The sequence below is a fragment of the Furipterus horrens genome, unplaced genomic scaffold, assembly GCF_987537825.1.
Source record: "Furipterus horrens unplaced genomic scaffold, mFurHor1.1.pri manual_scaffold_11, whole genome shotgun sequence".
Classification (NCBI taxonomy): Eukaryota; Metazoa; Chordata; class Mammalia; order Chiroptera; family Furipteridae; genus Furipterus; species Furipterus horrens.
In genome coordinates, this window is record NW_028327181.1 from 20,072,959 (window position 1) to 20,100,264 (window position 27,306).

The 27,306-nt window shown below is 49.8% G+C and overlaps 1 protein-coding gene across 5 annotated transcripts; it reads left to right on the forward strand.

The window, feature by feature from the left end:
- Positions 1-1,298: 1,298 nt before the first annotated feature.
- DGCR8 (DGCR8 microprocessor complex subunit) lies at positions 1,299-26,933 on the forward strand. 5 transcript variants are annotated; one of them, XM_090291564.1, is made up of 16 exons: positions 1,299-1,444; positions 1,745-1,810; positions 5,727-5,941; positions 6,347-7,344; positions 7,796-7,955; positions 10,520-10,662; positions 10,814-11,099; positions 12,961-13,158; positions 13,418-13,519; positions 14,257-14,355; positions 16,035-16,117; positions 20,542-20,642; positions 20,963-21,069; positions 22,318-22,445; positions 23,681-23,794; positions 24,886-26,933. In XM_090291564.1, the coding sequence occupies exons 4-16, from the start codon at positions 6,625-6,627 to the stop codon at positions 24,967-24,969; spliced, it is 2,325 nt and encodes a 774-aa protein (XP_090147690.1). In that variant the 5' UTR covers positions 1,299-1,444; positions 1,745-1,810; positions 5,727-5,941; positions 6,347-6,624; the 3' UTR covers positions 24,970-26,933. The 5 variants fall into 5 exon arrangements, with proteins under 5 accessions (XP_090147690.1, XP_090147689.1, XP_090147691.1 ...); XM_090291563.1 differs by lacking the exon at positions 5,727-5,941 and having other exon boundaries at positions 1,745-2,025; XM_090291565.1 differs by lacking the exon at positions 5,727-5,941.
- Positions 26,934-27,306: the final 373 nt, after the last annotated feature.

Below are 27,306 nucleotides of genomic sequence, written 5' to 3' on the forward strand. Positions count from 1 at the left end.
ACACTTAGCTCGCAGGCCGACACTCAATCCACTGAGCCAAACCAGCCAGGGGGGAATCAGCATTGATACAATACTATTAACTGATAACAGACCTTATTTGAATTTTTACCAATTGTCCCACTAATATCCCTTTCCTAAGCCAGGTTCCAATCTGGGATCCAGATCCCACATGGTAATTTGTTATGTCTCCTTTAATCAAAGATGGATCCCCACAGTTTGTCTTTGACTTGCATGATCTTGACACTTTTTTTTGTAGACTGTCCCTCATTTGGGTTTGTCTGATCTTCATCATTACATTCAGGTATTGCCTTTTGGGCAGAAATACCAAGTGATACATCAGGAAGGCCACAATTTGTCTCTTTCCTGGTGCTTTTTTCTCTTCATTTTTATTGAGGTATAATTAATATACAATGCAACACATCCTTACAAGGGTATAACTTGATAAATTTGGATGTGTATACATTTGCTGGTGACTTTGATCATTTGGTTAAGGTGGTGTCTCTCAGGTGTTTTCCACTGCAAAGTTACTTTTTAACCTTTGCAATTAGTATCTTAGGGGAGGAACTCTGCAACTCTGTAAAACAGCCCCTGCCCCCCGACCCCCCAGTTTCTCATACTTTTGCCCACCTTCTTTAAGTATCCATTTTTGTCTTCATTAATGTGCTATCTGCAAAACGGGATATATATTTTTACTTCCAACATTCCTTCTTTATTTATTTACTGAAATTCTGGTCTAAGGAAGATTGGTCCCTTCTCCATTTACTTAAATCCTCCCTTTCTTGAGGCTCCTGATACAGTATTAGCAAATGGAAAAGTGCTAGACAATTTAGGATGCTTGTCCTTTTTCCCAAACAATTATGTTTAATGATTTTACATGGAAAATGTCTGTGTGGACAGTCTCTACGGCACTGTCTAGACTGGAGACGGTCGTAACCGCGGGACCGCAGGACCGCCAGTGTTCCTGGAGTTCCCCTACTCCCAGGTTCCCGGCATCCTCCGCAACCCCCCTCGTTCCCGGCGTTCCCCGCGCTCCCCTGTTCCCGGCATTCCCCTCGCGCCCCGTTCCCGGCACTCCGCAGCGATCGCCCTCCGCGCGGCTAGCCCCTCCCGGCCTACGACCGTTAGCGCGCCCGCGACCCCCAGCGTCTGGTCCCGCCTGCGCGACTGCGCTATTGGGTTGCGCGCCGAGGCTGCCAGCGCCTTGCACCGCCGATTGGCGGCCTCTGCAGCACGCTCCGCGGTTTCCCCAATGCGAATCGGCCGCGGTCAGCGATTGGCCACGCGCCGCCAAAGCCCGCCTTCCGCTCGCCCGCGCGGCAGGCGGGTCCCGCCGGCCGGGGAGAGAGCCTGGGTGGCCTTTCTGGTTGGAGGTAGCGGTCGGCCGAGAGGGTCTCCCTATTGGGATCGGGCTGCGGGCAGCTCTGGCAGGCCGCGGGCGCCGGAGGTAGGTGCGGGGCGCGAGGGGCGCCCCGCGGGCCGGGCGGGCGCTGCGGCCTGCGCGAGGGTGCGCCCTTCCCCTCTCGGGCGGAGGGCCGCAGGCCCGGGAGGCACGGCGAGGCGGGGCGGGGCGGGCGTGAGGTGGGCCTGGCCATGCGGAGTCTTGGCCTTTGTGAAGCTTTGTGGCCGCGGTCCTGGGAGAGCGCTGGCCTGGGGTCCAGCCCGTCGGGGAGTGGGGTGGGATGGTGGGGGACTGCGGCTGGGGGGCGAGCCGCCGACGCTGGTCGCTTTCCGCCCATGTTAACAGCCCGAGTGTAAAGAAACCCTTCGCCTTGCGGGCCCGAAGCCATAGCATCGCTTTCAGGCGGGAAAGGTATGAACATGGTAGTGTTCGCTTAGGATCCTGCGGGAAATCTGAGAAGTCGCGCAAGTCTTTTCCTCCACTAAATGCTCATGGACTGAGTATCACGTTGTTAATCGGGATGTGGTTTTGCTATAACAACGATCGCGGTAGCAATGAATGTAATGTGGCAACCTGTTGACAGTGATACCTGTCAAGTATCATCTGATGGACTTTGGTTGCTCATGGTAGGAATTTGATTTACCGTTTTTGCATGCGTGCATGTACCTTCTTACCCGATGCTCGGCAGTTCAGTCCAGCGCTGGTGCCTGCGAGGCCAACCACTAGGACGGGACCCTCTGTTTCCTGGCAGCAGAATGGACTTTATAGTCACTGGGCTGCGGGCATCCCCATTACAGGCTTTCACTCACCCAAGGGAGTGAATAGCCAGTCAGTGGTGCTGCCTGTGAGTACAGACTATGAGGCCCGTTGGAGGATGACAAAAGAAATGGATGAGGTCATATTGCTGCTGGGTAGGGTGGGAAGCTGCAGCAGGAGAGGCTTGACCTAAAGGCAGCAGCCACAGCATTGTACTATCAGAATCCGCTCCTCCATGGCAGCCCAGTAAGTGGACTCCCAACGAAGGGTGCTGTCCAAGTGTGTTGGTGTTACCCCTGGGTCAGGGATTCAGGGAAGCCTGCTGTGAGTGAGTCTGCTGCTGGCTTATTGTCTTGCTTGGCAAGCACGGTTTGCATCGTGTGTTCAGTCAGCTGAAGCAGTAGTGAGGCCAGTGGCGGGATGAACCATTCTTTGAACCCTTTATGGCCAGGCAGTGTATGGGGCAGTTCCAAGTGTTGTTTTACAGTCTTAACTGTGACCGTGGGGGTAGGAAACATCTGACTGGTTTGCCCAGTCGTGGCCTGTCTTGTAGTTGCCGTCCCCTGCATGGTGACCACATCCGGCTTCCTGGCTTTAATGCCCTCTCTCCTTGATATCTCCACCTCCATCCCCAGCCTTCCATCTGAGCTTCAGCCTCACCTTTGGAGCTGCACCGTCCACATCTCCCTGTGTTACTTTGTGGCAAGTAGCCATGTCCAAATCTAAACCCTGTTCCTTTACCCCACAACACTCCTTATGCTGCTTTCACCGCTCAGTGCATGACTGCTGAGTTCTTGGGTTTGAAGCCAATGGATTCCTCTGAGACCTCAATGTAGTCCTCAGTACCATTTCTCACCACCCCTGGCTCTGCCCTGGTGAGCCTCTTAATTCTCTTTGCTGTCTCCTTTGCCCTTCCCTCCAACCACCCATCTAAAGATTTTTGGACATAGAATGGTTCTTTTAAATTGCAAGATAGTGTAGCCCTGGCCTGCTGGTGTGGCTTGGTTGGATGTCATCCTACAAAGCGATGATCACTGGTTGAATTCCTGGTCAGGGCACATGCCTGTGTTGCAGGTTCAGCGCCTGGTCGGGGCGCTGTGGGAAGCAGCTGATCAATGTTTTTGTTTCTCTCTTTCTCTCTCTTTAAAAATAAATGAAATTTTTAAAAACTGAAAAATAAATTGCAGGGTAGTGTAAAATTGAGGCAGTACAGACGAACTAGATTGTTCGGGTGGTAAAGCGACTTCCACCACTTTGTAGCTGTGTGACCTTGAACAGGTTGCTTAATCTTTTAGTGCTGTGTGAGCACTGGCAATTGAAAATTCATAAAGTGCTTAAAACAGGGTCCTGCTGAGAGTTGGCTGCTGCTACTGCCTCTGGATCATGTGGCCTCACCGCTTGGACCCTCCTGTCCAGCGGCCCGTCTCAAGATAAGAGCCAGAGTCCTGGTCTTGCTTGCCTTCACTGACTTGGCCTCCTCTCATACCCCCTTGGCACACTGTTCTCTCTGGGCTTGGAATGTCCCCTCCTCACACCCCCAACTGCCCACCTGGCTCACTCTCCTTGCCTTCAAATGGACACTGGCTGTGAGGCCTTCATTGTCCACCCTTTCTGAAGCTACCTCCCCTTCCCCAATTCTTTGCTTTGTTTTCTCCTGAGGACTTCTCAGTTCTTCTTAGTTGTTACTTGACCATCTCTCCTGCTAAAATGTGAGCCCTGGAGGGCAGGGATTTTGTCCGTCTGGTGTCCTCGGCACCTGGGATAGTGTGTATGCACCATTTGGAACCTACACAACAAACACTTGTTGAATGAGTAGAGAAAGCTTGCAGAGGGAAAGTAAGGAATTTATCCAGGACTGACTGCCTCACTGTGGGGCTTTGTGCCTGGAGCTGCTGTCCTCTGGGGCTGGGCAGGCTTTCCTGACCTCCCGAGGGGCACGTGCTTTCTCTCCACAGCTCCCCAGTCCCACCCTGTGGGCCTCTTCAGGGCCTCCCTTCCTCAGCTATGATTTATTGTCATCTTTGCTTTGTGCTTCTACATGACTGCTTCTTAGCCTTTTAACGTGGTAGCAGGTGTTCCCTGTCTTGCACTGTCATTTGTCTTCAATCCCCCCCATCTCCTCATGTCTTCTTCATATTAGCTTTTTTTTTTTTTTTTTTTTTTTTTTTTTTTTGCCCCCAGAGTCAAGGATTGGCTTTAGCTGGAGTCTGGGCAGACCTGCCAGGTGCTGATGGGCTTGGTCCCTGGTCTGACTTGTGTTCTGTAGCCCTGGGCATGCTGACCTGCCTGTCCTTTTCTTAAAATGATCTTTCTTGGTTGCCAGGAGACTGCTCTTACTCCACTTGGTGTTCCTGGTGCCTCTGGCTGCAGCCTCCTCAGCATTTACTGCAGTCCAGCCTTTGTCATTACCTGTGTGCTGCATTTCCTTCATCGTAAGCACCTTTCATGGAAACATTTCTGGGGGAGGTATTGTGTTCAGTTACCATTGAACCAGAAAAGTAAGGACATCTTAGAATCTTGGAACTAGAGTGACAGTTTGATGGTCATTGCTCTTCTACCTGTGTCCAGGTGGTGCGGACCTTGTCTCTTGTTCATGGAAGTGCCTTCGTCAGAGCAGATGATCTGTATTTGTTGAACGGATTGATTAAATCTATACAAGTCTCTGGTTTTTATGCTGCATTACCTTCACAGTACAACCACTATGCGCTGTTCCTTCACCGTAAACTTTTTAAACATGTGCTGTCTCCTGACTCCTGTCTATGCAACCAGCCAAGCTGCCCCGTGTGCACATACGGGCATGCATGTGCATATCTGCACCCGTGTGCATGGCATATGTGTGTGTGTGTGTCTGCATGTGCTCCCGCATGTGCTTCTGCTCTGATGCCCGTGCCCCCTGCAGACCTCTGGGTTTTGGTTGCCTCCCGAGCTTTCCTCTCAGTCTCACATCAGCCCTCTTGTCGTGCTTCCTCTGGAGTGAAGCTTCTCAGAGTGTGTCCTCAACCCTGTTCTTGCTCTGTGTTCCCTCTCTGGGTGGCCTCTCTTGTGTGGTGTTGACGACTGCCACTTTGCTAATGCATTCTGGCCCGCTTTTTCTGGTCTGGTCCTAGTTCCTGAGCTGTAGTCTCAGCACCTGTTGGACAGGAGTGCCTGGAGGCTTCATCTGTTCTCCCCTGCGGGCTCCTGCCCGAGTGCTGGAACACAGGTGTCCCTCCAGGAGGAAGCCTCATTGGCTCTCAGTTCCCTGTTTGTGCTCTCCACCTCTGCCCCGCGAGCAGAGCAGTTAACTCTGTCTTTACTGTTCTGGAAGGCTCCTGTCCCGCTCTCACACCTTGGTCCTCTGGCCTCGAGGACTCCTGTGCCTTGGGCACAGGGACTGTGCCTGGTGCAGTGGTTAGTCACCTTTCTCAAATAGGGATTGAACTGTGGCATGAGGGTCACCTCACCCTCGGTGGCTCCTCATCGCCCCCAAGATGGAGCCAGGCTCCAGATGGCACTTAAAACTCCCTGTGCCTTGGCTTCAGCTGTCTCCCGTAGCTGTCCCATCAACCCTGGCCTGGCTCCCTTCCCACAGCCACCACCCCCTCCTCTACTGGGAACAGAACCACGCCACCTCTGGCGACTTCAGCACGCTGCATCACTGTCCCGGTCCACGTGCCACCTTGTGGGCCCAGGAGAGCCCTGGGGTTCCAGGGTTGCAGAGCCCCTGGCCGTACCTCTGGAGCCCTAGTGCTGCAGAGTTGAGCTGAGGGTCTCGTGCCCACCCTCTGACTGACCCCACCCTAGCAGGTGAGTAGACTGATGTTGCTCTAGTGGCCGGAGGGAGGCCGCACACCTTATGTGTGTTCTGGAAAGGGCAGCCTTCCACCCTTTGCTTGTTACCTAATAAACTGAGGGGAATGCTGAGGTGAAGTGTAGTGTAGGTTTTTGTAAAAATCCTTTTGAGCCTTAAGATAATATTGTTTTTATACTTCTGAAGCAGGAACTAGAGTGGACAATAAAGAAAATATTTAACTTTGAACTTATCATTTAGGTCCTGAGGAAACAAAATAAAGGTAGTTTGTTTTAAAGCCTAAAAGGTTCTCTTAGAGAGTCTTGTTTTCCTTACTACACTGTTAATAGCACTTGACTCTTGGTACCAGGGAAGCGGAAGGTTTCTGTCATTTGTGACGATGTTTTTAAATCTCTTTGCAGGTGGAAGAAGAAAGGTGCCACTTTGGCATGAAGACAGACTCGCTTAGTCGTCAGTCATTTAAGCTGAGTGCATTGTGATTTCCAATAATTGAGGCAGTGGTTCTAAAAGCTGTCTACATTAATGAAAAGAGCAATGTGGCCAGCTTGACTAAGCCGCCAGCGTGTGCAGCGCGGGCAGGACGGCACCGGGTCTCGACGGACTTGTGCATGTTAGCTGTATAGATTTATGTAAGGTTTTTAAAAACTGGTCTTTTAAAATAGTCTTAACTACTTTTACTATGGAGACGTATGAGAGTCCCTCTCCTCTCCCGCGTGAGCCCGCAGGAGAAGCGGTGATGGAGAAACATGCTTGCCCCCTCCAAGCGCTGCCCTGTGAACAGTCTCCACCACCTCCCCTGCAAACGTCCAGTGATGCAGAGGTAATGGACGTTGGCTCTGGTGGTGATGGACAGGCCGAACCCCCTGCTGAGGACCCACTCAACTTCTACGGAGCTTCTCTTCTCTCCAAAGGATCCTTCTCTAAAGCCCGCCTCCTCATAGACCCGAACTGTAGTGGCCACAGCCCACGCACCGCCCGGCACGCACCTGCGGTCCGGAAGTTCTCCCCTGACCTTAAGTTGCTTAAGGATGTAAAGATTAGCGTGAGCTTTACCGAGAGCTGCAGGAGTAAGGACAGGAAGGTGCTGTACACAGGAGTGGAGCGCGACACTCGTGCGGAGTGCGGTCTGGCCCTTAGCCCTGTCAGTGGAGACGTGCATGCTTGTCCCTTTGGTGGGAGTGTTGGTAACGGGGTAGGCATAGGGGGTGAGAGTGCTGATAAGAAGGATGAGGAGAATGAGCTGGATCAGGAAAAGAGAGTGGAGTATGCAGTGCTCGATGAGTTAGAAGATTTTACTGACAATTTGGAGCTAGATGAAGAAGGAGCAGGCGGGTTCACGGCTAAAGCAATCGTGCAAAGAGACAGAGTGGATGAAGAGGCCTTGAATTTCTCCTACGAGGTATGTCAGTGACCTCTCCTTTGGAGTGTTCTTAATAAAACCCAAAGAGAGGTGTTTGGGAACTGCAGCATCTTTTGAAAGCTGATGTTGCAGAGGAAAAAAGCCCATATAAGATGGAATAACATTAATGTGGAAAAGAAACCACACATTTTTCCACTTTAATGAGAAGTTAGGCTGACAGGCCGGCCTTCTACCTGTTACCAAACCTGAGCTGGAAGGTGCTGCTGAGACGCGCTCCCTGATGGTATGTGTGCCTGGACCAAGCCTTTTGGCTTCAGTTGTTGGTTTTATCCCGTTTGTTTTTTCAGATGATCACGCACCATAAAGGCACACCTAGGTCCCCTTGAGAGCGTCTCATTTCTCTGTTCATTCTCACTAGTGTCATTAAGCTTGCCCGTGGTGCAGGAATGTAGGTGCTATGGCCATGGTGTCTGAACAGTATGTCTTGCAGGACGATTTTGACAATGATGTCGATGCTCTTCTGGAAGAAGGCCTTTGTGCTCCCAAAAAGAGGAGAGTGGAGGAGAAATACGGAGGAGACAGTGACCATCCGTCTGATGGAGAGACAAGTGTGCAGCCAATGATGACCAAGATTAAAACAGTGCTCAAAAGTAAGTTGGCAAGTAAGAAAATAGTGAGTGTTTGCAGGGCAGAAGTGCAGGTTTGAGAGCCTTTGGGATACCAGACAGCAGTCTGGGCATGCTTTTGAGGGCAAGATAATGTTTGATGAAAGGGAAACAGACAAGACACAAGGAGGCACCCAGAAGCACTACCACCCAGGTGCATATCATGGTGTGTGCTGTGGAAACCACAGAGGCTGATGTCTTGTAGAGAAACTGGAAGGGGACTTCTGATAGGGTGGGGAGTGCACCCTGGAGGAGGGGACGTTAATGTGTTCTGGGAGATGACAATACTGGCAACCAGTGTGTGGAGGCTGAGGCAGAGGTGGGTGTTTAGCATGGTGGCAGGTGAAGATTGAGGTCCGAGTTGTAGACTTCCACTGTTGGGGGAAGCTACTAGAAGGAAGGAGGTGTTGGAGGCGGAGCGAGGATGGTAGAATAAATCTTATTGTAGCATAATTGCCCTCAATAAAAATGTTAAACCTCGTGATTTGGTTTTTAAAACAGATCTAGAAATACATTATATTTTAAGAAATTAAAAGGATACTGATAACTTGAAAAAATGTATCTTTGTAGTTGGGGGGGAAAGAAGCAGGCAGGTGTTGTTACACAATTTTTGTCTAAAAGCACAGCTCTTATGGCTGCAGTGTAGCGTGTATACTTCAGGTAGACAGGGTGGGAGCTCCTGTGGTCAGGTGGAGGTGTTCTGAAGGTCCAGGCAGTGGGATTTACACTTGGCTTTGGGGACAGAATGGAGAGCAGTGGAGAGAGGCCCAGAGTTTTGTTTTTGCAGCTCCTTTGCCAATACAGTGCTGGTTTGAGAGGAGCCTGTCGGTTTCTGCCTGTCTTGGCAGCACCTGTGAGTGTCCATGTTGAGATCTTGGGCTGGGTAGTTGGACAGCAGAGAAGGACTGAAAAGATGCATGGGGACTCAGTTGGGCAGACAGGTGACACCTTAGGTTGAGGGGTAGGGTGCAGAGGTGTTGATGGGCGATGGGAGGAAATGGACGGGCAGTTGGTATACAGTCTCCCCTGGCTGTGGTGGGCAGCATGTGTCTCCCCGTGTTGGCTAGTGGTTGGAACAGGACAGGTGTTGGGTTCATTGATTGCAGATGAAGATGAACTTGGATCTCAGCTTCTAAAAAGGGTTTAAGGGGCAGTCCTCACCTTGATGCCCCTGGCAGGTTTGCTTTGTGCTCTTTCTGTGATTTCAGCAACCTCATTCCGAGCAGGTAAAGCTGTGTCCGTCCTGAGCAATGCACAGGTCAGCAGTATACCTGACCACTCAGTCTGCCTGCGTGGGCACTGCCTTTTCCTCTGCAGCCTTCCCCACCTGGCAGCCTGCCTGGAAGTGGTACCTCCCTCCCAGAAGGTGCAGCTTGGTCCTCATGCTCACAGACTCCATATGAGCGGCATGTGAACTCTTCAGACAGCCAGGGCCACTTTATGACCACCCGTTGTCATAAATGAGTGGCCTGGATGCACCTGTGCCTATGTTGTTCTTGGCTGGTATTTCACTTGCTTTGTCTCCTGACTTAGCCCAAAGCTGGTATAAGGCAGCTTCTTGTCCCTGGCTCACTGGGGAGAGTGCCTGACAGGGTTCATGTACTTCTGGCCTGCAGCACTCCCTCCCAGGGACTGTCCTGACACCAGCTGTCCAGTATCGGCCACTTGTAGACAGACCTAAGGCCCTCCTTGCTGGGCAGGGATCTGCTACTGGGGTGCCGCTCCCTTTTCCATGAGAATACTGGTGCTGTTTCAACATGCATATATTTTTGTAGATTTCACTTGCTTTTTCCCTTTTGTTTCTAAAATTTTTAACTTGATCCCAGTACCTATAAGAAAATTAATTTTAGTTAAATCTTTGCCTTATGCTTTTCCCAGCAGCTGGGCCTAATGTCAAGTGGATAACAAGTTGAGCTTTTTATTAATGACTGCCTGTAAAGCAAGGAGGGCGTTGGTTGTAGTGTTTTAAAACTGATCTAGGTTTTTACTAATTTGAAGCAGCATTTTATGTGCTGGTGAGAATTTTGCAGCTTAGGTACAATGAAGACTTGTCACATGGTCACAAGGAGTAGTGTTCATTAGACATGCAGTTTATTGGCAACGCTTGCACAACCCCTGGGGTGCCTCTGGCCACAGCCAAGGCAGGAAGGTGGGCAGTCGAGTGTCTGTGGTGCTTAGCAGCTGTGAAAGCAGCAGCCAAGGCGGCTTCATGTAACACGTGCTGTGCTGTTCTAGGCCAGGAGAAGAGCAATGAGCAAGGTAGATATTTTCCTGCTATCACAGGGGGACTTGGATGCTATTGGTTAAACCCAGATAAACAAGCACACACAATTTCACACACAGGAGGTGCTGGGAGGTGCCAAGCAACAGGCAGGGCTGGGATAGGCTCTGTCTGAAGGGTAGGGTACTTCCCCACTTGCCTAGTTCCTAGGGGTTCTTTTGAATATGTGTTCTGTTTTACCATTTTTATCTATCGTATGTCATAATTTTTAAAAAGTCCCAATAATTTTTGTGTTTTCCAAGTGATTGTAGGGTGTTTTTCTGTGCAGGTCGTGGCCGCCCACCTACGGAACCACTGCCTGATGGGTGGATCATGACATTCCATAACTCTGGAGTCCCCGTGTACCTACACAGAGAGTCTCGGGTGGTCACCTGGTCCAGGCCATACTTCTTGGGAACGGGAAGCATACGGGTAGGGGATACATCAATCTTGAATTCAGTCTTGTAGATTCTCAGACAAGAACGTGCATGTCTGCACATATGCATCATAGCCAAGCCGAGACATAGAATTTTCAGACCTTTGGGGTCATCCTTGTAATCTGTTGCAATTTTATTATTCACAGAAACATGACCCTCCCCTGAGTAGCATTCCCTGTCTGCATTATAAGAAAATGAAGGACAATGAGGAACGGGAGCAAAACAGTGAGCTTGCCCCCGGTGGAGAGGCGTCCTCTCCTGTGAAGCCCCTCAGCCGATCTACAGAGCTGGAGTTCCCCCTGGAAGAGCCTGACTCCATGGGGGCCGACTTGGGGCCCCCAGATGAGAAGGACCTGCTGGGGGCTGAGGCCGCCCCAGGAGCCCTGGGACAGGTGAAGGCCAAAGTTGAGGTGTGCAAAGACGAATCAGTCGGTAAGTTTCCAGAGTGAACTCTCTTCCTCCTTTGCTACCTTTTACTATCTGCAGGGATGCCACTACGTTCCATAGTTTCCCTGAGTCCCCTTCTGCTGAAGGCCATCTATTCCCAGCTATGTATATGAGGAAGGGACTGCTGGGGACCTCTGTCTACTCCCGCATGGCTGGAAAGGCCCTATGCCCTGTTTGGAGAACGTGCCTGGGTCCCATGCTCCAGGCCCCTGCTCCTGGGGTCTGCAGGGCCTGCATGGCCAATGCTGCCATGGAGATGGCTACTGTCAGTGCAGACCTTTTTTTCCCTGATCACTTTTATGTTCTTTCCTGCAGTCTTGTTTTATTCAGTAGGATATGTTCATGTGGTGTTTTGATTATCCTGATAGGCTCAAAGTGAGCTTCTTTAATACATGGACTCAGTGTTGGGAAACTTACACTGTTCTGTGGACATTTCACACTTAAACCCTGCAGTTGCTTTTTTGGGTATGCGTTGGTATTTCTTACTCTCTTTTCTTTTAGCCTAGCTCTACCGATTTCAAGTCTTATTTGTCTCTTCAGTGATGGCAAATTATTTTAGCCTACCCGCCGAATTTTTTTCAAAGAGGACTTTATGTTTCCAGGATTTCTGGTTGTCTTTATTGCTGCCTGGCCTGTCTCAACTATTCCATGGGAGGAGCCTTAGAAGAGCTAGGGGGATGGGGCGAAACAGCATGACGCTTGGAGCCTCGGATATGTGGGGAAAGGGCCAAGTCTCACTGGCCCCCCAGCCCCCCCCGATCGATAAACCTTGGTTTCTCCTCAACTTGTTCTGCCTGGTGCTGCCACCCCAAATTCCACCTCCCCCACCCCCACCCCATGATCCAAATTGGCTTCCTCTGTCTTCTGTTGGTGTGTTGGGGCTTTTCTCAGCGACCCTCTAGAAGGGAGCGCTCCCTTAAGTCAGAGGTTTTATTTTTTTCATACTATTTTTTATGCACATGTAAATGAATGTGTCCCCGTTTTTTTTAAAAACACCCTCCTCTGACTTCTAACCTCACTTCCCTGTGAGAGGTGACCACTGGGAACTTATTTCCAGACTTCTCTGCATTCATGTGTAAAGAAACATGTAGTTTCAGTTTATAAGTAGGTACAAGAGTAGCCTTTTGTTTTAAAGGGCTACACATCTCAGTCTTCCTACACTGAACCCCTCCCTCGCGCTTCTGCTGGCGCTGCTCTTAGGGCTGAGGGTGAGCCCCTGCGGGCCTGAGTGGGAGTGAAGCCTGTGTGGACCTCTAGGAAGTCCTGGGGGAGGATGGGGGAGGAGGTATAACAGTCAGAGTAGGAGGCCCCCGGGGACCTCATTGAGTGGTGGGGGGAGGGATACTTCCTGGAGGCAGGGCCCCTGGGGGAGCTGTGGGGCTGAGCCAGGGACCTGGAGGGCAAAGGCATGATGAGTCCCAAGGCCTGAGTTGCTGGATTTGGAGGCCGCCAGGGGAGAGCAGGATAGACAGTGGGTGCACTGCTCTCCTCACTGCTGTTGGTAGTCAGGTAGCTATTTTGATACAGGGAGAAAGGCCCTGAAGGCCACCTAAATTTTTTATTTTTTAGTTTTTAGTTTTTTAAAAATCTTTGTTCTTTCTCCAAATAAGCTGAAAGAAAACCCCAGAAGGTTGTTCATAAGGACCTGCCATAATAATTTGAGCTGGCTAAGTGAACGGACCTAATTCTTTGCTTTCCTTTATCTTCAGAAGGAACAGGGAGGGAGCAGTGGGTGTTGTGTGGCGGCACCTGTCTGATGGGCAGCTCATCGCTGTCCTGCTCGCCGGACAGAGGAAACGACTTACACTGAAAACGAGTAATTTGGTTCTCTGGAAACCTTGTACAGATCTTGAGGAATTTCGGAACTACCTGGAGAAGCGTTTTGACTTTGAGCAAGTTACTGTGAAGAAATTCAGGACTTGGGCCGAGCGGCGGCAGTTTAACCGAGAAATGAAACGGAAACAGGCTGAATCTGAGCGGCCCATCCTGCCGGCCAATCAGAAGCTCATCACGCTTTCTGTGCAGGATGCACCCACGAAGAAAGGCGAGTTGGCGCTTGTAAATTGTAATAACCTTGGCTGTACCGTTAATTTTTCATTTGATGTTCTTAAAATGTATACTTTGTGTATGAGCTGCATTTTAATTCAAAGCTTACATTTACCCTACAAACGCAGATGTCCCAACACGTTCATGGCAGGGAGCCCCTAATACAATGACCTGGTAACTCAGATGGTGCCAGGTCCTGAGTGCTAGCTTATAGTGGGGTCTTCACACTGTTGTTGAGATGGTCCTTCTTGTCACAGAGTTTGTTATTAACCCCAACGGGAAATCCGAGGTCTGCATCCTGCACGAGTACATGCAGCGTGTCCTCAAGGTCCGCCCTGTTTATAATTTCTTTGAATGTGGTAAGTATGACCTTCTTATCTCAGTCGTCCTAAAATTGCACACCTTACTTTAGTCATGGCAGGGGAGGTGGGAGCTGGCTGTGAGCTGAGTTAGATGTGAAAGGGAAGGGCAGGGAGGAGGGTGTTGCAGATCGGCAGTTCAGTCTTACGGGAACGTGTCCAGTCTAAGGGTCAGTGCCCTCTGCTTCCGCCTTCATTTGTTCCCAACCCCTGCCCTCGTCTTCCTTTGTTGCCTGTTCTGAGGAAGTCCTCCCGCTGTCTCCAGGCTCCCCCAGGTAGATGAAGGGGCTTTAGGCCTGCACTTCCCATCAGCTGTCTCCTGTGCATCCTTGTCACAACTTTGTGAAAACCAGTCTGTCTTCCCTTTGGAAGCCAGAACCTAGGAATTACCCGTTGTTTTTCATGTCACTTTTTGGCTCACTCCATCTGTGCACCCCTGCCCTTCCCAATCCTCTGTCTTTCACAGACCTTGGTTCCTGTCCCTGGTATTTCTGCCTCTGACCTCGTTTCTCCTCCAGCTCCCTACCCCGTGGTTCCCGCTTTCCATACTTCCCAGGTTTCCTCTCTGCCTGCTGACCATCTCAGCCCCGTCTCAATGCCTCAGGGCGTCCCCACATCTCAGCTCTGGGAGCAGTACTGACCCCACCTTGTCTGTTGGTGTGAGCAGATTGTGTGTGTGCATGCACACTTCTAATGTCTTGGCAAATGTGTTTTAAAACAGTAATTTTAATTTTAAGAGAATCCAAGTGAACCTTTTGGTGCCTCAGTGACCATTGATGGTGTGACCTATGGATCTGGAACTGCAAGCAGCAAAAAACTTGCGAAGAATAAAGCTGGTAATGTGTCTGCTTAGGTGTCAGAGCCCCACGCTACCCACTGTGTCTGCCCATGCCCTTGGCTGGGGAGGGCTGAGCAGCAGCCTAGGTGGGAGTGGGTGGGTGGAGAAAATTCATTTTATTTATGTAATTATTGGTTTTGATTCTTAAGAATTATGTGCTCATTGGGAAATATTCAAATATAGAAAGTAAAACTGAGAAATAAAAATAGAAGGTCCTTCTGTATTCACTGGCAGCTGGGCTGAAATTTCCCACCCTTTTCCCCTGCTCACAGAGCTGACTGGGCTGTGCTAGGCACATGTTTTATAGTAGGTTTGTATTTAAAGCAAGCAAAACGTGGGTATGCTAGGAGACGAAAAACAGGTGAATCAGCATGCTGTTGGCAAGCTCTTCGAGTGGTTTTGACATTTATAAGGATGATTTCCTAAGTCCTTAGAACTCCAAATTTAGAACTGCCACTCACTGAACACAGCATAGCAGATCAGTGGGAAAGCTTATGTTTTCTGGTTAAAACTTCTTGCTCTTTTTGACCATGTAGGTGCTGCTCGCTTTTGTGCCCAGCACTAGTAGTTATTGGCATTCTTTCCCAGAAGCCATTTGTTCCAGCATCAGGGCCCTTTGGCCTCGTATGAGTGGACCACATTGCTGGGTGGGGTTGGGTGCATTCTGGCCCTGGTACGCATAGGTTGACTTTTGAGGTTTCTACCATTCCCATATTGTCTTCCAGAGCAGCCCTGCCCCTTCATAGTGTACGAAGTATGTCAGTGTTATCACAGTCTCAGTAGGTCTCTGGTCAGTGAAAGTGTTTTTGCTCCTGGGACTCAGCATTTCCCTTGTGGTGCTTTCTTTTGTTAGTGTATGCTGAGGACAATTGGGATAGTACCTTATTGTCTGTCCTTCCTCTGGGAGTCTGTGCTGGGCTCACATACTCCGCCCCATTCTCCAGAAAGGCCTGTTGTCCATTTTTGAGAAATTCTGCCAAAAGACTTTGCTCAACAGATTGGGTGTTACCGAGGTCATGGAGCAGCTAACCCACAGAGCAGGGCCCGGTATGGGGGGTGGAGACATTTGGTAGCAGGATGCTGCTGCACTCTTTCCCATGTGCAGGGACCCATTTCTGCTTAAACCCTGCTGCTGTCTAGACTTCTGCACTTGGATATCTTGCTACTACTACAACCTTACAGAGTCAGACTGTCACACACACACCCTTCCCCCCTCCCTCGGTGCCCCAGTTCCCCACCCCAGTGGTGAGTGGCGGCCTTGCTCATTTGTGCATCTGTGCTTATTAGTACGCGCACTGTCCTGCAGACACTTTCTTCAGAGGGTCCTTCCGATCGATCTGGCTGCTGCTGCCTGCCACACTCATGCACCCTGCTCAGTTCGCTATCCTCCCTGCTTGGGCCAGGTTCTTCTGAGCCATTTACCTGCATGTCACATGATTCCTCTAACATGCAGGTCTCTCTCTGATGTGCTCAGCGAAGGTGCGCCCAGCTCTGTCCACTTCCCTCAGGAGAAGCTCTTTTCCATGCTCTGCTGTGCTGTCTAAAGTTCTGCTGCTCCCTGGGGCCCCGGCTCCCTGCAGAGCCTTGGGTTCCCTGGCCCTGCAGAGTGTAGCTTGCTCTGTATTTGGGAAGCAGGCTAGGCCTAAGCCCTCATCCTCGGGGTTTTTCTTTCCATAGCCCGAGCTACGCTGGAAATCCTCATCCCTGACTTTGTTAAGCAGACTTCTGAGGAGAAGCCCAAAGATAGTGAAGAGCTCGAGGTGAGTGTCCTGACTCTGCCTGTTTGGAGCTGTGACTGCAGCGCAGCCTGTCCTGCCCTGTTAGTGCAGGCTGTGCTCAATGACTTCATCATCCAGGCTTCAGGCTGTGTCGTTTGTTCATCTTTCATAGAAGGTGGGAAATGCCATTTTTGTCCTGTGTCTTGTAATTGGCAGCAAGAAGTTGCTTGTGCATGATAAATGTATTTGGAAGTAAATCAGCTTTTTTTATAGATCTGTGGTAGGAATGAACCTCTGAGGCAGAGTCAGCAAAAAGATTGTTCTTTATATTAAGAACCATTTAAAACTACTTGTGAACCCTTTTTTTTGGTATATTTGATTCTATGATTTGTAACAAGGGCTTCTTAGACTATGAAGGATGCTTTTTTTAATAACAGCTTTAATGATACATATTTTACATACTGTAAATTTCACCTTTTTAAACTCTGCTGTTCAGTGGATTTTTGTTTATTCATATTTGTATGACCATCACAACAATCTAAACCTTAGAGTATTTTTCTAACCATTCCCAGTTCTCCTCTTTCCCTAGTCCCTCAACACCTGGAAACCACTACTTTACTTGGGGCCTCTGGATTTGCCAATTCTGGACATTTCATAGGAATGGAATCACATTATGTGTGTTCCTTTGTGACTGGCTTCTTTCACTTAGCATGTCTGAGAATATTTTCTTCTGCTCCTGGTTTGCTGAGAGTTTTTGCCAAGGATAGGTGTTAGATTTTCTCAGATAGTTTTTCTCTTTCTGTTGAGATGATTGTGTGGATTTGTCTTTTATTTTGTGATATATTATTTGGTGATCTAATATAGTGATATATTACATGGGTTTTTGAATGTTAAACCAACCTTGCATTCCTGACATAAATCCCACTTGGTCATGATGTACAGGGTATAATCATTTTTATGGGTTTCTGGATTTGGTTTGCTAGTATTTTGGTAAGGACTTTTGTAGCTGTATTTATTGGGGATACTAATTTGTCATTTTCTTGTGATGTTTTTGTTTGGTTTTGGTATCGGGGTAATACTGGCCTCAAAGAATGAGTTGGAAAGCCTTCCTTCCTCTCCCATTGTGTGGAATAGTTTGTGAAGGATTGGTATTAACTTTTTAAACATTCGATAGAATTTACCTGTGAAACCATCGGGGCCTAGAATTTTGTTTGTTTGAAGTTATTTATTACTGGTTCAGTCTTTTTACTTGTTATACATCTATTCAGATTTTTAACTTTCTCCTTGAGCCACTTTTGGGACTTTGTATATTTCTGGGAATTTTAAAATCTGATCTAAGTTATCTAATTTATTGGCATAAATTTGTTCATAGTATTTCCTTACAATCCTTTTCATTTTGTTATAGTTGTGATGTAACTTTTAATGCCTGATTTTAGCAGTTTGAGTCTCTTTTCAAAAAAAATTCTCATCTGAGGATATGTTTAGTGATTTTTTGAGAAGACAGCGGGTAGGGGGGTGGTGAGAAACAGAGAGAAACATTGATGTGAGAGAGAAACATCAATCAGTTGCCTCCCGTACATGCCCCAGCTGGGGATTGAACTTGCAGCCTAGGTATGTGCAGGAATCCAACCCACAACCTTTTACTGTGCGCAACAACGCTCCAACCAGCTGAGCCACCCAGCCAGGGCTTGAGTCTCCTGTTTTTCTTGTGTCGTGTTTTCTGCCTACTTAATCCATTATTGTGATTGCGTATTGAAGTCTCTGGCTGTTATTGTTGAATTGTTTATTTCTCCCTTTAATTCTGTCAGTTTTTGCCTTATGTATTTTGGGATTGTTGTTAGGTGAATATATGTTTGTGCTATTTGATATAATAAATATATTTTTGGTCCTTGGTCTTGGTTCCTGGGACAGAGCTAAAGTAACACAGTAAGTTATTTTTTGTCCCCAGTTCCTGAGCTAGCTCCAGGTTGATGAAGGCGAATAGAATGTCTTTTATTATTATTTTTTCTTTTTAAATTTTTTTAAATTGGTTTTTTTGAGAGAGAGAAAGAGAGAAACATCAATTTGATGTCCCACTTATTGATGCATTCATTAGTTGATCTTGCATGTGCCCTGACAGGGGGTCGAACCCACAACCTTGGCGCATCAGGATGATGCTTTGACCATCTAAGCTGCCTGGCCAGGGATGTTATTGTTAATACCCTTTTCTACCACACTGGAGTTTATTTATATTAATGAAGTGACTTTTGGAAAGTCCCTAAGGAATAGGGTGGGGGGCACTGGTTGCCAGGGGAACCCAACATTAATTAGAGAGTTGGAACTTTCATTCATTCTACCCCACCCCCACTCTCCAGGGTTGGGGAGTAAAAGAGCTGGAGGTTGGTTAATCACTAATGGCCAATGATGTCATCAGTGTGCCTCTGTAGTGAGGCCTCCGTAAAAAACCCTAAGCAATGGTAAGCAATGGTGTTTAGGAGCTTCTGGGCTGTGAACCCATGGAGACCGAGGAAGAGCGGTGCACTTGAAGATGGCTTGGAAGCTCTGCACCCCTCCCCTCGTATAGTACTTTGCCCTATGCTAGCAATTTTCAGCTGGTGTGCTGCTAGAATTTTTAAAACCCGCAACACCTTACTATTTCGTCTGGGCACTGACCTTTTTTCCTTTAGATTGTTAAATAAAAAATGACAACAGCCAACACAACAATAGCCATCTAGTGTGAATGAATCAAAATTATACCTATATTTTGTCAGATTAGCAAAAAATATGTATTTTCTAGTGTGCCACAGAATATTAGTAATTACTTTATGTGTGCCCTGAGAGGAAAAAGGTTGAAATCGTTGGAATAGGGCAACGCAGATAGTTTGCATTTCCCAGCAATTGGTTTGTTTTGTCTAAATTTTTGAATTTACGGTTGTTGGGTTCTCTGTGGTGCTCCCTTGTGGTCCTTCACTGTCTGTCGGGCACTTATCTCCTGGGCTCTCCTGGGCTGTTCTCAGCGGGTCACTTCTGTCCTTTGCCCGTGCTATCTTGTGCTGGAATCCCCACACTCCCCTGGCATGTTAACCATCAGCTACTTGGTAATCATGGTGTGGGCCTTTGCCAGAGGCTGTTGGGTATTTTTTGGCTTCTGAGCGTGCGCATGTGTTGGCCTCAGCCCTGTCAGGGAGGAACCTGGAGCTGCCGGGTACATGGGTTCTCCTGTTTGGCCCGAGGGCAAGTCCACAGCCCAGGTACTGACTACTGGTGAGTGTGGGTCTCCACAGGGTGAGTGAGAAAACCAGACATGGTGCTGGGACGGCTGCCAGGCCAGCCAGTAAGGGTGAGTCCAGCGCCTGGGCCTGACTTCTTGTGAGGGACTTTTGCTGCAAGCTGATCCGTACTGATGCGGTGCTTGAGAGTGGATGTGCCTGTGGGCACCTGTTGGAAGACAAATAGCCAAATGAGAGTAAGAGGATTTCCTGCTCATGGAATCAGCAGTACTCTTCAGAAATAGTGCCTGCCTTTCTTCAACTCAGTCACAGTGAGCCTGCCTCCTCACGGAAGCAGGTGAAGGTAGAGGCACCCCACCTCCCTGCTCAGAGCAGCTTTGTTACGTGTTGTTGTAAGAAGAGGCGCAGGAGTGGAGAGAACACCATGTGGAGTTGGGAGTTGTGCTGCCACAAGCCAAGGAAAGCTTGGGGCCACCAGAAGCTAGGGAAGTCAAGGAAGGATCTTCCCTGAGAGGCTTCAGGAGCAGGGCCCTGTTGACACCTGGAGTTTTGGACTTCTGGCTTCCAGAATTGAGAGAAAATGAATTTCTGTTGTCTTAAGCCACCTAGTTTGGGTACTTTTTTGGCAACCCCAGGAGACTAACACAGCCTCCACTGGGGAGGTGGGCCATGCTCCTGAGTGGCCTCCTGCATTTACCAGGAGAACCTTCCTGACTGGCGTCTGTCTCTCTTGTGCAGAACTTCCCTTTTCCCCATAACGGGTTAAGTAATTACGCTTCTTAACCTTTCTATTCTTGGGTCACAGTGGTCGGTTTTAAATCCAGCACGACCTCGTGTTTGAGACTAGAGCCTGGCTGGGCCCTTTGCAGCCTTCAGGGAAATCAGCCAATTATGAGTTCAGCTTTTGTCTGGCTCCCCTTCTCTCTTCAATAATCTCACGATGATCTTCAAGTTTTTCTTCAGAGGTTGTTTATCTTTATATTTCTGACTAATTGTGTAAAATCTAAAGATTCGGATTCAGAAAAGGCTCCCAAGGCTGGCTGGCTCTGCAGCCCAGGCCCTTGGCTGCACTGTGGTCTCACCCCATGCTTGGCACTCTCTTCAGCCTGATTCAGTGTGGCTCCCAGTCCATGTCTCAGAGGGCCAGCTAGACCATGAAGTGGGGTGTGAGGTGCAGGAGTACAGGAAGCCTCCGGGGGAAGCGTGGGGAGCAGCTCTGCAAGGCCAGCATTTAGGAGTGGCTGCTTTGTTTTGTAGTATTTTAACCACATCAGTATCGAGGACTCGCGAGTGTACGAGTTGACCAGCAAGGCCGGACTGTTGTCTCCCTATCAGATCCTCCACGAGTGCCTTAAAAGGTAGGGTGGGGGTTTCCCGTCCTAAATCAAGTCGTGGGGACTTCTCTCTGGGTGCCCAACATCCTTACTGGCTGGCTGTCCTGGCTCAAGAGGCGATGCTCAAGGCTGAGCCCTTGCAGGTGCTCTCTGCAGGCACAGGAGCCCCACTGCCTGGCGGTCCATCAGGGCCCTGTGGGATGGGGTTGGGTATACTCAGAGAACTTCACCCTCTTCAGCTGAGAAGCGCTTTTGTCTTCAGAGAGCCCTTAAAGAACTTTCTGGAAGCAGCTATTCCCTCCTCCTCAGCTGATGTCAATCATTGTCTTTGTTTTCTCTTAAAGAAACCATGGAATGGGTGACACATCCATCAAGTTTGAAGTTGTTCCTGGTAAAAACCAGAAGAGTGAATATGTCATGGCGTGTGGCAAGCACACAGTGCGCGGCTGGTGTAAGGACCCCCTTCCTCATTCCCTGCCACTGGCCATGCACTCAGATGCCTGTTCGCATCCTTCCGTGTGGGGTCTCTAGGAGTTTTGAGCCCCTGTGGCTTGGTCTGGGGCTGCTGCCCTGCTGTTGTTCCTGAGCTCCAGCCAAGTGCACTGACTGCCTGCTGCACTTGTGTCCACAAGCATCGCACGTCGCCGTCTGAATTGAAACATGGCCAGCCTGAGACTTGACTGTGGTCGTCCTGTCCATGCTGCCTCCTCCTCCTCCTCCTCCTCCTCCTCCTCCCTCTCTTGGGCTGAGAGTGGTCGTTTGCCTAGGCCTGGTGCTCCCCTTCTGCCATCTCTGCCCCTTCCAGGCCTTGGTCCCTGTGGTAGGTGGGGAGCATCCTGCTCACACACACAGTAGCAGAGCCTCGGGCTTACCACGCTCTGGGTTCCTGTGCTGGGTCTATGCTGCCCCGCTGCCTTCCGGTCTGTGTGCACTACCTGTGCTCCTCACCTAGTTTGAGTTTTGAAGTAACCACTACTTAAAATATAACTTTATTTTTAAAGGAAACTTTGTGTCACTACTAGAACCACAAAACCAGTGCTGTGTAAATTAGCAGGTAGTGCACAAATCAACCCTGGAAAAATTGCAGGACCACATTGAGACCTGGTGTGTCCTGCACTCTGGCAGACACCAGTCCCACTGAGAAGTGCTCCTGAGCAGGAGGGCAGGGCATGAAGCAGGAGGGATCCTGGTGTTAGGACCCCCTCTTCCACGCTGTAGGCCCTGTATGGAAGTGGGGCTTGCTTTGGTCTCCCAGCCAGAGTGCCCACTCAGCACTTGCTATTCTCTAGACCCACTGCGCACCCTGGCCCTGTCTTCCCTCTGTTTAGAAACTTCCTCCAAAGCACACATACATCCTCTGGAAACTCGTGCCTGTGCTTCATGATACTTCTTTGCTGTTTGTGTGTCAGGAAATGTGGGCTTGTGCCGGGAGAGAGGACTCTTAAGACCTGCCTTGATCATCTCCTGACCTGGAGCCTCTGTTGGGCTGTTCTATGAAGTGGGATAGGGGTGGGTCCTGGTCAGGGGTTTGTGAGGTGCCGGTGCTCAGTTCGGTAGAGAGCAGCTCTTCACCATCTTACTGTAGGACATGCCCTTGGCTCGGGGGGGAAGGCAGGTGAGCTCCTTTTTAGGAAGGGTGGCTGTGTGGATGGCTAGATGTTTGTGACTCCTTCTCTTTGTATTCTTTCCCTCTTTTCAGGTAAAAATAAGAGAGTTGGGAAACAGTTAGCCTCTCAGAAAATCCTTCAGCTGCTGCACCCACATGTCAAAAACTGGGGGTCTTTATTGCGCATGTATGGCCGTGAAAGCAGCAAGATGGTCAAACAGGTAACGGGCCTCTCCCAACCTTGGAGTCCTGCTGCAAGGGGAGACAGAGCCGGGCAGCTCTGCTCTTGTTCATGGCTGCCCTCTTGGGTTCTCTGCTGGGCCGTGTCTGTGACTTCGTGGGACTGGGGGTCTTCCCTTCCCAAGGGGCCTGGGCCTGACTCTGGTCCTGGCATTGTGGGGAGGGGAGTAGAGCTGTAGGAGGTGCAGATGGTGAGGGCTGCCAGCCTGGCTTGAGTCCTTTGTCCAGTGACAGGAGCCCTTGTGCTCATTTGAGGCCACCCGGTAGCTAAGGGAGAGTGAGTGTGCAAGTTCAAGGCAACTCTCAGCAACAAACAGCCTGTGTGTCATCTCTTGCTTCTGCTGCTTTTGTGAAGATCTTGAGATTTAAACCAATACCCTTAGGTTTGTGTGCTTTGTTGGGTGGAGGGAAGTACTGGGAGGTGAGTGTTGCTATTTTTTATTTCCCCCTGATGTTTCAAAGAAACGGTCTGTGTTATCAGCACCCTGGTAAGTGGAGCGGTAGTCAGTGTAGAGGGTGGGGATTGCAGGGGGTGACTCCAAAACCCATCTTGTGAACCCTCAAACTATTCCTGAAGATTCCTTTGCTCTGGTTATGACAAGGTGGGGTGAGGGAGGTGACAAGGATCCCCAACGTGTTTAGAGGAACTTGGATACAATGCAGATGAAGCTTACTGCACCTTTTGTATATGCCTGCTTCTGTGCATTCTCTCAGGCTAAGATTGAGGAAGCGAAAGCCTGCTTTGGCCTGTGGGTGGTAATTCTTCCTAAGCTGGAGGGCAAAGGGTCCAGCTCAGGCACAGCCCAGCAAGGGGCTTTTGGAGGACAGGTGGGGTCTGGTATCCCAGGGACAGCAGTTGTCCTGAGAGATGGAGGGCCTCAGGACATTTTGATCTTGCACTGAAAGTCTCGGGCATGCCGAGAGTTCAGTGGCTGGGGCCGCTGGCCTCCCAGCCTGGGCATCGCATCAGTCAGAGGGCTCTGGGCATAGCAAGTTACTGGCTGATGGCTCTGTGTGAGGTCGTGTCCAGCTTCCTTGTACCTGGGCAGCTAGGGTGATTTTGTCCCATGAAGGGAGGAGGTTGTGGCTTTCTGTCCACCAAGGATGGGGCAGTGGGGGCAGCATGGATTGCACAACGTTCTCTGCACAGGTCGAGGGTGGGGCAGCTGGTGCGGGGCCCAGGGCAGTCCTGAGACAGAGGCACTGTGCTCCTCAGGAGACCTCGGACAAGAGCGTGATTGAGCTGCAGCAGTACGCCAAGAAGAACAAGCCGAACCTGCACATCCTGAGCAAGCTGCAGGAGGAGATGAAGAGGCTGGCTGAGGAGAGGGTGAGCATGGGCCATGGCAGCTGTGTGGGGAAAGCCATCCCCTAAGAACCTGTCACTGGCTTCTGACACCTTGGCAGTGTCCAGGCACCTGAAAAGCCCTAATCTTTCCACCTTAGATTTGTTTTTCCTTGAGCTTCAGCATTTGTGATACTTGTGCTAAATCACTATTTTATATAGTTAATTAGCTGGCAGCCCTGGCCCAGTCCCATGTGTGGTGACTCTTGGTTCCCACTTGGTGCTGGCTGTTTTAGGACAAGGATAGTACATTGTCCAAGCACTCCCCCTCCCTCAGGGTCTTTGTGGGTGACAGACTGCCATCCTGGATCTCTTCCTCTTGGAGTCCTCAGCAGCTCTGAGATGGGGAGTTTGGTTCACAGAAGTTAAACCCGGGTGAGGTTCAGTGTCTGTGCAGCTTCCTAAAGCCTCCCACTCAAAGGGCCTCTGGGCTCAGACCTTTTCAGCGGTGGTATCAGCGTGGGCCTGTATAAACCCTGAAGGGGTTGTCTGTTGTCTTTGCCACCTTTTGGGTCCGGGAGATGCCTCACTTCTGCTCTCAGGTGGGGGTCGGGAGAGAAACTCATCCAGGTGGTTTATCCCTCTTGGCTGTGACCTCCTTGGCACTTCACTTTTTCTTTTTTAAAGATTTTATTTGTTTTTAGAGAGGAAGGGAGGGAGAAAGAGAGGGAGAGAATCATTGATAGGCGAGAGACACATCGATCAGTTGCCTCTCACACACCCCTGAACTGGGGACCTGGCCTACAACCCAGGGACGTGCCTTAACTGAGAATCAAACCCGCAACCTTTTCATTTGAAGGCCAGCAGCACTCAATTCATTGAGCCACAGCAGCCAGGGCTTGGCCATTCACTTTGAGTGTGTGTCTTTATTCCCAGCCCCCTGTTCGGCCCACTTCCCTCCTAGCCTAAAGTCACAGAGCATGGGTGCCTTCCTTCAGAGGCTGCCTGGCACCAGTCTGCTGGGCTCACCCCACCCACACACCCACCCCCCCTCCCCTTCTGGAGCTTCTTGCCTGAAGTTGGGCTACATCATGTTCTCACCTCACTGGCATCCATGACCTTTGTTGTTTTTCTAGGAGGAGACACGGAAGAAACCCAAGATGTCTATTGTGGCATCTGCCCAGCCTGGTGGCGAGCCCCTGTGCACTGTGGACGTGTGAGGAGGTGGCAGACTGGGCATGGGAGCTGCCAGCTCTGCTGCCAGGGAGACCGTGCACCGCTCACTCTGCAGCCTCTTGCCTCCAATCTTAAGTTCCTCTCCTGCAGCCACATGTCTGAGGGGTGGGGCTCCAGTGCGTGGGGACAGCCAGGGCCACGTACTGTACCATACCGTACCGTACCATTTCCTTGGGGGCCACCCACAGGTCTGAGTGGACATGTTCAAGCATCAACTAAGCCAGCCCGCACAGGCGGAAGCCGAGCTCGGAGATGACCTCTGCTTGTATGGACTTGCTGCAGACTGGTTTTATGAAGGTTTTCATGAATTTTAGTACATAACATGCACTGATAAATAATAGTTGGATGACCAGATGAAATGAGAAAGCAATGGTTGAGTCATATGGTGCCCTGTACCCAGGACTCCCGTGGGTCACTGTAGGGACCTGGGCAGAAGGTTTATGCTGGCACCCCTTCCTCTTTCCTGTCTCCTATGTTTTTCCTTTTTCTCTGAAAATGTTATAACAGGAACGAACAATTCAGACCTTTTTTGGTTTAAAATAAACACAATTTTAGTATCTGAACTATTTTTCAGAGATCAGGCAAATCATCAAGGTGATTTATTCAGCCAGTGTGTCTTTGCCTGGCTTTTTGCCCAAGCCCTGAGCTGGGGTGTGGTCCATTTTTGTTTTAATGTTTTTTTATTTTATTGATTTTAGAGAGAGAGACATGGATTTGCTGTTCCAGTTAGTTATGCATTCATTGGTTGATTCTTGTATGTGCCCTGACTGGGGATCAGACCCTTAACCTTGGTGAATTGGGGTGGTGCTCTAACTGAGCTACCTGGCCAGGGCCTTCTGAGTAAGTCTTAATGCCCTAAAAATACATCTTAAACATCAAGGCCCCTTACCTTTGCTGGCCTCTGGCAACTTTTTACTAGAGTTTTGCACAGTCAAGTCCCTCTGTCCACCCTTAATTTTTAAAGCTTTTATGATATTTTAGCATTTGGAAAGAAACTTTTACAGTGCGTAGAAGATAGATTTGGAATCATGTAGCAGATATGAACAATTAATGCATTTTAGCACGTGGATTTAAGAGGAAACAAGGACCTTTAGTGCAATCCATTCTTGATCACAAACTGGCACTCCCACATTTGGTGCAAGCACATGGATGGTGGCTTCACTGGATTTCAGAGGCAGCTGCCTTGTGCAGCCAGGCCTGGTGACCAGCTCACTCCTGACCAGCAGCCTGTGCTGTACAGGTGGTCCCTGTGGACAGGTGCAGGGGTAGATGTGGTCCTGCCCTGAGTCCCCGGGGATGTGGGTGTGCTTGGTGCCCTGGGTTGTCCTCACATGCAAGGCAGTGGTTGTTAGCCATCGATTTCCTGTCCCCAGCACCTGTTAGGGTGCCACATGCTCATGGTGCACTGCCAGATACAGGAGCCCAGCACTGGGTTGCATTGTTACGTTCTTGGGATGTGCCTGTCCTCCACCACATCCCCTGTGGATGGTGTTTGCTTCCAGGAAGACAATGTTGGCCTTGTGGGCCACCCAGTGTATCCCTCCCTCAGCGCCTGTGTGACCAAGGTTGGCTGTGTTGACCTTTATAAAAAAGAATCCTCAATCAAGTTGCTGTAATTATACTTGCTTCTGTCTTGCCTCCTGTCCTCAGCTGTGAATAATCATTGGACCGTGACTGTTTGCCCTTAAAACAGGCAGATGTGCCATTGTGAACCAAAGCTTTGTGCACGTGTTACAAGAACTGGGTGAGCCTCGCTGTGGCCTTCCCATGTCTTTCCTCTGTCCCATGTGTGGGTGTGAGTGTTGTGTGCACACAGCTGTGCTATGGGGGTGGAGGGCAAGGAGAGCCTCTGTTGATGCCACCTGTGTCACATACCTCCCAGGTGGCAGCTGGGCCATTGCTTTAACAGTGAGCCTTGTCTGGACACATAAAACAAAACTGACCAAAAGGTTCTGACTGGTGTTTTTTCTAACCATGGGAGACTGGGGGCCTAGTGGACCCTGAGTTTGCCAGAATCTCTGGAGCAATGCCCAGTGGGCTAGGGTGTTTGCCTGGACATAACTGTTCCCCACAGTAGCCAAGAAGCAGCCCAGCCCAGCCTCTTCCTTGAACACCATGGAGGTGCTTCCCTTCAGGGCTAGTTGGGAATGGAACAAGGTTTAGGTTTATCCCTTTAGTGCCAGGAAAGTGGGGGCTAGGCAGGCAGGGATAACCCTTGTCCTGTGCTCCCTGCCCACATACTCTTGGCTGTTAAGTCTTAATCTGCTTTTCCTTCGGTTTAAGCATAAAACACCAAGTTCTGCTCTAACTTGCACAGTTCG

Coding starts and splice junctions, on each gene's coding strand:
- DGCR8 (XM_090291563.1), top strand. CDS start 6,625: ATGGAGACGTATGAGAGTCCCTCTCCTCTCCCGCGTGAGCCCGCAGGA. Junction 10,663..10,813: donor TGGGAACGGGAAGCATACGG/GTAGGGGATACA, acceptor TATTATTCACAG/AAACATGACCCTCCCCTGAG. Junction 20,643..20,962: donor CTCCACGAGTGCCTTAAAAG/GTAGGGTGGGGG, acceptor TTTCTCTTAAAG/AAACCATGGAATGGGTGACA.